General features: G+C 36.8%; 2 protein-coding genes across 2 annotated transcripts; both read right to left on the bottom strand.

Moving 5' to 3' along the window:
* LOC110382370 (glucose-1-phosphatase) lies at nucleotides 1-2,852 on the bottom strand. Its single transcript, XM_064042707.1, has one exon. The coding sequence runs from the start codon at nucleotides 2,479-2,481 to the stop codon at nucleotides 1,291-1,293; it is 1,191 nt and encodes a 396-aa protein (XP_063898777.1). The 5' UTR covers nucleotides 2,482-2,852; the 3' UTR covers nucleotides 1-1,290.
* Nucleotides 2,853-4,663: 1,811 nt separating this feature from the next.
* On the bottom strand, nucleotides 4,664-6,091 carry LOC110382368 (glucose-1-phosphatase). The gene has a single exon (XM_021342977.3). The coding sequence runs from the start codon at nucleotides 5,941-5,943 to the stop codon at nucleotides 4,744-4,746; it is 1,200 nt and encodes a 399-aa protein (XP_021198652.3). The 5' UTR covers nucleotides 5,944-6,091; the 3' UTR covers nucleotides 4,664-4,743.
* Nucleotides 6,092-10,855: the final 4,764 nt, after the last annotated feature.

Here is a 10,855-nt window from a genome sequence, read left to right as displayed (position 1 = left end):
TATTATACTTATTCCCTTTTTTTATTCTTAACCAGTTTAAATGTTTTTTTTTTTTAATTAAAACTACTCAATAGAAGCATTTCTTTATTAAAAAATATATAATTCACTAGATATTTGAGTATTTCACAGTACAGTTCTAACTAATGGTAACTGGTATTGAGTAAATATAGTTAAAAATATTTTTATTTACAAAATAATAAACTGTAATATTATGCTATTACATAGAAAATATGATATATGCTCAGATGATAAATAAAAACAATTCACACATAATAATATGTAGTTAATTTTTACACACTAAAGGTACGGTTTGAAAGGAAGCTACCAACTGCAACTGCCGAATTCGGTCGATAACTGAGGGCTGACTGACTAGATAGCACAAGCTATATATCATCCTCAGAGCCTTTTCCCAACTATGTTGGGGTCGGCTTCCAGTCTAACCGGATTCTGCTGAGTACCAGTGCTTTACAAGAAGCGACTGCCTATCTGACCTCCTCAACCCAGTTACCTGGGCAACCCAATACCCCTTGGTTACTACTAATATAAAATAGTGCAGTTGCAGTCGGCAGTTAGTATTTAAAACATACCTTTAGCCATCTCACTAATACTTGCATGATATTGCATAAATCTCAATGTCAAGAGTATTATTCTTATCCTAATGATAAAAGCAAGGTAACATACAGATGTAACATTCATATAAACACTAATGGTCTTCTACAAAAGCTTAAACATGGTGTCAAACACTTGTCTAAAAAAAGTGTGGCTGCAAAATGGACCTTATTTCAACGTCATAATCTGTCATTTTTTTGACAAGTTTTAAACTGACGTTTAAAAGTTTTTGTGGTAAGACGGTAATGGTCTATGTATATTACAAGCAATATAAATTCATATGATTATAAGACTAGCATTACAAAATCTCATCATCTGCCTAGTCTTTTCCCAACTATGTTAGTGTCGGCTTCCAGTCTAACCGGATGCAGCTGAGTACCAGAGTGTCATGTGGAGCGTCTACCTCACTAGCATTACAAAATATTATTTTTTGTCTATCTATACTACTAATATAATAAAAATATATATTTTTTTTGTTTGTACCCTAAAAGCTAATAAACTACTAAACCGATTTGAGAAATTCTTTCACAGTTGGAAAGCTACACTCTTCCTACGTAACATAGGCTCTATATTATCCAGGTATGGGCATTCGTTCCCACTGGTGTCAGGTGAAACCACAGGAAAACGGCTAGTATAATATATAAAAAAAGTTAAAAATATTATGACACGTTTTTTATATAATTAATCAACCAAGCTGTTTAGTAAAGCAACAAAGTCATCCCATAGACAAAATCCACTATCATCAGTTTTACAACCCTCCAATTGCAAAGGGGTAAACTCTGGAGGGTTATCCATAGACAATCTTCTACCTTCCCTCATTTGGTTGGTACACTGGTAAACATATTCCACTTTTAAATAACATATTCCAGAATTCTGATCCTTCCATTTTTGAAACACAAGTTTCCCGCCAGCCGGAGTCATTTCATATTGACCTTTTAAACTATATGGCTTAAAATCTAGGCTTTTAAGTACTGTATAAATATTAGCATCATGGCCCATTAGAAAACTGATTATATATTTTTTATCTAATATTAAATCTCTCATGTAAGTCAATAACGGCTTAGCTAAATCCCTAGCTATTAAAGTTGTGTTAAATATAACACTATGATACCCTTTGCTTAAGTCTAAGACTAAATTCCACTGTTCTTTATTTTTTAATTGTCCCCATGCAACCTCATTTTTGGGAAAACCTTCATAGTTCTCCATTATAAACGAGTCTATGACCGATTTCGAAATTTTCAATGGCCCTTCCAAATTAGGTTTGACACCAACGTTGACAAAGATTTTATTTGTATCTGTGAGTAAGTTACATTTATGTTCTGTTAGACAATATTCTGATTGCTTATAGTTAAGTATTTCTTCTAAGTCTACATAAGAACTATTTAAGTGTAGGGATTTTAGTAACATTTTCATTTGTTCTATGGCTTCGAGTTTAAATAAAGCTGAAGTGTTATGTACTACAGGGTTAAAAATTGGATCTTTAGGCTCTGAAGTGTGGTGTATTTTTACTTCGCATCCCGGGAATCCTTTATTCACAAAAGCTTTAGCTGAGGCTAACGTCCGCTGTGCGGTATTTGCATAAACAAAAAATATATCTTCTTTCGGACACTTTTCTTGCAACAAACCTTGTTTATTCAGCCATAGAGCGAAATATTCGCCCATGTATCCTTCCAGTAAGGCGCCCTTGGCTGTCAGGTAGCCAGATTTTTCTTTCCAAGCCGGCCAGTGTTTTGGTGTAAAATCTGCTAAGTTCTTAGACAAAGGAGTCCGCACATTATGTCTGCTGAGTATCAACACTTGTTCTAACGTAAAATTCTGTTCGCAATAACTTTTTAATGCTAGTAAAAGTAATACTAAAGATTTTAAGTACATTTCTCAAAGTGTAAATAAATTTAGTACCAATATTTCACATTTCTTGAGAGATGTGGTTTGAATGAGCTTGTATTAGAGCCTTGAGTCACGTGATACAGTATTAACACAAAGGGAAAGTAAATTATATAATGAACAAACAAGTATACACAAGTATTATTATATAAACAAAGATATCAACAGGTCACTTTCAGCCTAGGCGATACAATCGCAGGTCTTTCAAACGAGTATGAAAAATACGCAATATTTTATACTTGCCTGGATAAGCGTTATCAATTTCTAGGTAATAAGTCATTTTTTATCAATTTACAATAGGTAATATTACAGGAAAACTAAAAAGAAACAACTTTTGTGCCATCAAATACTGACTAACTGTCAAAAACTGTTTTGACAGTGTTGGCATGGCATTGACAAATGACAAATAACCACGCGGCTTTCATGACTATAGCTTTTGTTAGTTACTTTTGATCAAAAAATATTTTTATTAGTTCTTTATTTAAGGCAATAACTACTAATTCAATCAAAGATAATGTAAAGTCAATGCGACGATGTTTGTTTCCATATCACAAATATTGCTCCAAGATAAATATTCATTGAATTTAAGAACTGCATTCCGTGTGGTTGTAGCTTACTTTACAAACGCTAATTTGTAAAGATTCTGTCACAGTAAACTAGATGGCGCTGAAACCAGAATTGAAACAGAAGTGGTGGTATAGTGGTTAAAGCATCTGCCTCTCAATCTCAAGTAAGAGTGTTCGGATTCAATTCCAGAACAGGGCAGGTATCAATGTAACTTTTATAACGTATTTTTTTTTCTTAGCATGAATTGATCCACTGCTGGGCAAAGGCTTCCCCAACGTATATACTTCCTAACTATTTTGTCAGCAAATAATTTTGCAGAGCCTGTCAGGTCTTTTGTCGTCGCTTCTTCGGTCCGCTTTTCGCCAACACTTAGATGGTGGCATACATATTATTCACCTCTTCGACTTCTTTTTTCAAATGACTCCTTCTGTGTGTGCAGCGTGAGGGAGTGTCAGACTCCTACTGACTAAAACCCACCATGTTCCTTCTGAAGCCCTTTATGTACCAGCGCCGCGGTAGCTCACACAGCACGTGCATGGGGCCTTCGAAATAAAATCATTTTACGATTGTCAAGCGTGCATACCAACATAAGTTTACGATCGTACATTTTATTACTTACTTACTATACTACTACTGGTTTACTATTTCAATGCAACAGTTTGAAATTATTGAAACTATTTGAAACTTTCTCCTGTTGATGTCGCAAATGATTTTGCGAAACAATATTTGGTGATACCTACTTACTTATTGTATTTTGTCTGGCTGCCTTAAAACAGGGATGCATCTGAATTATTCGTAAATATATTGTAAGCTTTTTTACTTTCCTACATAAGAATAGGTACTCTAAGAACACCCTTGCGTCGTTACGGGTAGTCAAAAGCCAATAAGTCTGACACCAGTCTAACCATGGGGTCACCCGGGTAACCGGGTTGAGGGGGTCAGATAGGGCAGTCGCTCCTTGTGGCACACTGGTACTCAGCTGAATCCGGTTAGACTGGAAGCCGACCCCAATATAGTTGGGAAAAAGGCTCAGAGGATGACGATGATGATGATATGTACTCTAAGAGCCGTTCCCAATATTCTATCCTGTCTGTTGATTTACATACTAGCGATAGAATTACATTAGCCCTCCCATACAATTTATGTAAAATGTTTAGTACCTACTCTATCTATCTATAGTACTTATGGATATTTGTTCATCTGTCACGTAAACCACTACCTACTAGAAGACGATTGATGTAACTTAGCAGTGATATATCAGTAATATAGCTTAGTATACATATCAGAATAATCAAAATCAAACCATTTAGTTATGGCATAGTATAGTTGCCCATTCCCAAAGTAACTTCCTATAGAGAAGAACTATAGGATAGGTACTTTTTATGTAACGGGACTGGGGCAGAAGCTAGTATATTTTATCTGATCAAGCAAACCCGTTTCAAATGCTACATCCTTACTCATTAACTATGCATATAACATGCATGACTTGCACGGCCTATTTTACATAAGATTATATTAATTAAGCAACAGTAAGTACCTATTTAATTAACTTTCAACGTGAAACTTGTTATCGGACGCACAAGAATAGCAAAAAAAACTAAAATGGCCAATTATTATTTATTTTTCCTTTTCTGCGAATAGAAGGTCAAAGTTTATCTTCGAAAAGATTAAAATGAAACATCATTATGAGAATGTGTTTAATTTCAGAAATTCACTCCAAGGACAGAAGCCCGCGGGCGACATTTTACAACCTTTTGGTATTAACAAAACTCTCTGGGGAGGGTCCAGACGCGATAACTTTTCCCCGTTCCTCAATTGTTTGACGGTTGGATAAACATATTCTATTTTCAAATATTTCTCGTTCGCATCGCCCCATTTTTGAAATATAACCTTCCCGCCAATAGGGAACGGTTCAAACTGTCCCGGCAATACAAACGGTTGAAAATCGAATGCGTTGATCACACCGTTCAAATTCGAATCATGGCCGACTAGAAGAGTGAATTTCGGCATTCCACTTTTGAAAATATTGTACATGTATTTTAGGAGCGGGCCAGCTACATCCTTTGATGCTGATGTTAAATTGAATCGGACATTTAGATTTTCTCTTGCTATGCTAGTTAGGAGTTCCCACTTAGTAACATTATCTTGCATTTCTCCCCAAGCTACTTCACTTAATGGCATTCCTTCATAGTAGCTCATGATAAACGAATCGACGATCGCATTAGCGATAGATAAGGCTCCATTCACATTTGGTTCTTCACCATCTTCTGTGACGATATCAGATTTGAGAGCCACTAAATCGCAAATCGCCAGTTTTTTGCAAACATCTGAAGACTGCATGTTTAAAATTCTTGTCATTTCTCTGTAAGCTTCAGTCAAATCGACTTCGTTTAATTTTCTCGTCATTTCTTCGCGCGCTTGTTGTTTGAACGCATCCGTTTTATTGTGAAATATAGGCAAAAACATAGGGTCCATAGCTGCCAAGTTTTCATGATGTTTCACTGTGATATTGCAATTTTTGAACGCGGATTCAGCAAATGCTTTTGCAGAAGCTATAGTACGTGGTTTGGTATTAGAATAAACAATAATCTCCTCTTCTTTAGGGCATCCATTGAAAAAGTTTTCAGTTGCAAACCAGTCGGCTATATATTCGCCCATATAACCTTCGAGTTGGTAACCTTTTCTGGTCAAAAGTCCGGAAGAAACGTTCCATTTTGGCCACGGTTTCGACGAATACATTTCTAGTTCCCCGGTCAACGGCGTACGCACATTATGCCGGCTGAGTATTAAAACCTGTTCCAAGTTCAGCCTTTGTACATCAATACCTTTGCCTAAAGCAAAAAGGCATAACACAAATGTCAAAACTGTCAAAATTGCCGCCATTTTTATATATTTTTTCACTCAACTATTGTTTAATTTCAATTAGTTTTTAGTCAAAAAGTAAATTGAATAGTTTTTACACTGTTTTAACCATGATTGGAGTACACTTCCCGCGGCTGAGAGCGAACTAAGACTGGTTTGATTCGCTAAGCGATTCGATAAGCATGTTTCATCATGCGACAAAAATGATAAATACAGTAGGATTTTATGACACCGTAGTGTAACTAATCAGTTATAATTATTTCACTTCGATTCTGGTTCAGATTGTTATAGTATATTGCATCTATACCTACTAATATAATAAAGAGGAAACCTTTGTTTGTTTGTATGTGCTCTACCATAAAAGTCTTGAATCTACTTAACCAATTTGAAAAAAAATACTATTGGAATGCCACAATCTTCCTGAGTAACATAAGCACTATTTTATGCCGGTACGGGTAGTAGTTCCCACGTAACGTGTTGGTTACCGCGGGAAAAAAATCTAGTTATTTTAATACAAAAACCTTGATGGGATCTTTATCATTTTCACAAATACGTAGAGGTATATTCAACAAATAAACTATACTGCTTCAAGTAAGGATTCAATTGAATTTACATTGAATTATAACAGCATTTTATTTTTAGACAAAAAAAGTCATACCCATCAAGAGCTTTTTGACTTTTGTTAAGTGCCTATGTACTTTTTTTTGTTTTTTTTTTAACGACGTCAAAAATCATCAAATGACTCCTCCCGCTGTGGGTTAGCAGCGGTGAGGGAGTGTCAGACTCTTACTGACTAAAAACCGTCGTGTTCCGTCGTAGGCCACGTACCTATGTACCAGGGCCGCGGTAACTCGCACGAACAACCCGCAGCCCCGGTAGAAGTGCCTAGGTACTCAAATGGAGTAGGTATCTACTTCAGTCCTGGATTTATGAATAGGCCGTATAGACCGCGGCTTAGGGACGGCAGATTTCAGAAGATAAAAAAAAGTAAAAAAAAAATACAAGGTCCCCTTGGCCGAATTTACTACAAATATGGAAAATTATTATTTACTAGCTTTCGCCCGAGGTTTCACCCGCGTCCCATAGCCGGATGGTGACAAAACCTTCTCCCGGGTCTAAGTAACCTCCCCTCTAATTTTCAGCCAAATCGGTCAAGCCGTTTTCATGTTATGTCGTGAAAACGGAAACCGGGTTTCATTTTTATAAATATAGATAAGGTTTTTACATGTAAAAAGTAGCCTACTCTCATTAAAAATATAAATCCGGCACTGATCTACTTACAGTAAAACCAAAGAAATCAGTTACAGTTCTTGTGGAATACGTATCTACACCTAACTTGGACGTCCTTGGCAGTCGTTACGGGTAGTCAGAAGCCAGTAAGTCTGACACCAGTCTAACCAAGGGGTATTGGGTTGCCCGGGCAACTGGTTTGAGGAGGCCACATAGGCAGTCGCTTCTTGTAAAGCACTGGTACTCAGCTGAATCCGGTTAGACTGGAAGCCGACCCCAACATAGTTTGGGAAAAAGGCTCGGAGGATGATGATGACACATAACTTGCGACTCCCCAGTTGGCTAGAGCATTTTCAAAACTTGTTTTAATTACGTACCTAATTTAAATTACTTAAAGTGAATGCTTCGATCGTTAACGGGAAATTCAATTATAAAATGGTTGAGATACGAGGCGTGATCGTATCATTTGCGGAAATAATATACCTGCCTTAAAGTAACTGTTCATGTCTTTGTTTACTTCCTAAAGTTGCTAGTATATATAACTATTATAGTAATCTGTGCTATTACTATTATTATGTACCTACCTACTATTCAAATGTTACCTGACAAATGTTTTGTTGATCCAATATCATCATCTGCCGACCCTTTTCCCAACTATGTTTGGGGTCGGCTTCCAATCTTACCGGATTCCGCTGACTACTAGTATTTTATAAGGAGCAACTACCTATCTGACCTCCTCAACCCAGTTATGCAGGCATTGACAACCCAATACCTTTTGGTAAGAGTGGTTGTCAGACTTACTGGCTTTTAACTACCCGAAACGACTGCCAAACATGTTCAAATGACAGCCGGGACCTACAGTTTATCGTGCTTTCCGAAACACAGTCATTGGTGTCCAAGATATACTTATATCGAGCTCAATCCTTCTCCGTGTGAGAGGAGGCCTGTGCCCAGCAGTGGGACGATAAAAAGGCTGTAACAGAACTTATACAACAGGGGCGTAGCTACCGCCGTATCTGCCGTATCAATTATACGGGGCCCCCGGGCCACGGGGGCCCCAAAAGTGTGTAAGGACAAAAAATAAAAACTTCCTAATTTATTTTATTTTACAAATATCAAAATTCTGAAAAGCAATTCTTTATTTTTCCCGCCTTAAGCGTGCGTTCAAAAGTTAACAACACTACATCGTTATGGCGGGCTGCGGGACTTCCCCGTTTTACTTACTTCATCTTCAACTCAGCGGGGAATCCTTCATCGATATCGCGATTTACGTGTACGTTGTTGTACTTTACATTAGATATTAAACCACGGAGTTAGTAGCAGCATAAGAGGGGGGAGAGGGCGGTCCGCCACTGGTACCACGTCTCGGGGGGTGCCATCTCGGTCGACACATATCTGCACGACCAGGATGGCACGGGCAGAAGGGACAAGTCACTGAGGGTGCCATTCTAATCTGCAAAGCCTAGGTTCACTACCAGTCACTGCATGCTATTCAAAGAAGACGGATCGCAATCCATACAAAATTGCCCCACGTCCTATAACAATGTGACGAATCTCAAAAAAAAGATAAAAATGTTAAAAATAATATGGCATACTCTCTAATTTCTTTTTTTCACACCTTCATATGAAAAAAATGCTTTAAAGATTGTTTAGGCGCTGTTACGAAAACATCGTTCATGGGACTATTTATGGAATATTTTATTAAATTATTTTTTTCTCAAAACTTAAAAATTTCACACTGATTTTTAGGGTATAGTTAGAGAGCTGATATTTTCACAGATGATGTATTTCTGTTGTATGTGTATAACAACAAATACTGAAAACTAGAATTAAATAAATATTTTGGGAGGCTCCCATACAACAAGCATGATTTTTTTGTCCGTTTTATAAATAATGGTACCTACGGAACCCTTCATGCGCGAGTCCGACTCGCACTTGGCCGGTTTTTATAAAACATGTTTGGGTTTTTTATATCCCAAATTTCAAAAATAGCTCTTTATAAGTTTGCAATGACCCGTTTCCGGTTTCTTTACGTTAAATTAAACCTAGCAAAAACCACCACGAATGATTTCTACACGATTTTTAAGTACTTTTATTTACAATTTTAATCCATGATTATTGGGTGCTCAATAGTTAGTCCGCCGCGGGTGCCACCCGATGCTACGCCGCCACCGCACGGAGTGCAGTGCACTGTTTATTTACGCGCTTTATATAAATGTGCATTGAATGAGTGAAAGGAAAATAGATTATCCCAGCGGCGCTGAGAAAAGAAAAAGTTAACAGAAAAGGGAAGAGGTTATAAAAAAAGTGCCATATAAGGGCCTCCAAACAATTTTTTATACGGGGCCCCGACAAGGCAAGCTACGCCACTGTTATACAAGCACTAATATCGGTGTAAATAGTGCTACCAAGACAATATTTGCATCACACAAAGCATAAACATGCATTAGGCAACAGTCAGCTGTGGCTAGGTAACCTATATTTTAGACTGGTCTCACAATCTGTTTTACAGGCAATAAACCTACGCCGTATTTACCTATTAGTAGTAAAGCTGAAATCGTTACGTGGGTACTTATCCATTGCGGTAACATTTACATTACCTTTACCTACTATTAGAAGACATAGGTATCTACAGCCTTATTATAAAAACTTAAACATCTGTTGAACACTTGTCTAAAAAAAGTGTGGCTGCAAAATGAACATTTCTTTGCTCAAATGTAAACAAAGTTTCAACGTACTAATATGATTTCTAGACAAGTGTTCAACAGACGTTTAAATGTCTTTGTGGACGGATAATAATATTAGCGGTAGAGTAGTTATAAGTTATATTTTAATTATGTCTAATATCCATCTTTTATCGTAAAGTTATATAAATCCACGGTTGCCGATAAATTGGGTTGACCTGTGTAAAACACTTGTGGGTCCTTCCCAACTACTGGTGTAATCCTACGGCTATTAAAAGACAACCCTTTATGGATTTAATTTTATAGGAAAGTATAATAACGTTTATATAAGGTCATGAGGGCAAGCCAGGAAAGTGTTTTTTTTCCCCAAGGAATAATTAAAAAAGGAAAAAATGGTGGTCAGGCTGGAGTGGCCCCGATAGTGCCTACTCTGCTGCATCCGGTTAGACTGGAAGCCGACCTCTGTCATAGGGAAAAAGACGGGCTGGGTTGCTGGGCTGGATGTTTATAAAATGTAAGATTTTATCATCATTGTCGTCATACTACAGGGCAATCACATGACATGTACATGCGTTGATAATAGGTACACATTTCAATATTAGATAATAAATTGAAGTTATTATAACAACAATGTTTTTTTTAGTTTGATAAAAATAGATACCTATTTTTAGGTATATATTAAAATCTTATTATAAACTGACTAGCCGTTTCCCGCGGTTTCAACTGCATCTAATGGAAACTACTTAGCGCACCTGGATAAAATATAGCTTATGTATGTCACTCGGGGTTAGTGTAGCTTCACAACAGTGAAAGAATTTTTTCAAATCGGTTCAGAAGCTTCGAAGTTTTTGATTACAAAATAATTAACAAAAAAAACTTCAACTGGCTGTTCGAAGCAATTCATCGGTGTCCCAAAGTTTATGAAATATCCCTACTAATATTATAAATGCGAAAGTAACTCTGTCTGTCTGTTACGCTTTCACGTATTTTGAATGAACTGATTTTAATAAATTTTGAAG

Source organism: Helicoverpa armigera, chromosome 29, assembly GCF_030705265.1.
Source record: "Helicoverpa armigera isolate CAAS_96S chromosome 29, ASM3070526v1, whole genome shotgun sequence".
NCBI classification, from domain to species: domain Eukaryota; kingdom Metazoa; phylum Arthropoda; class Insecta; order Lepidoptera; family Noctuidae; genus Helicoverpa; species Helicoverpa armigera.
This window is presented reverse-complemented; position numbering and strand designations above follow the sequence as displayed.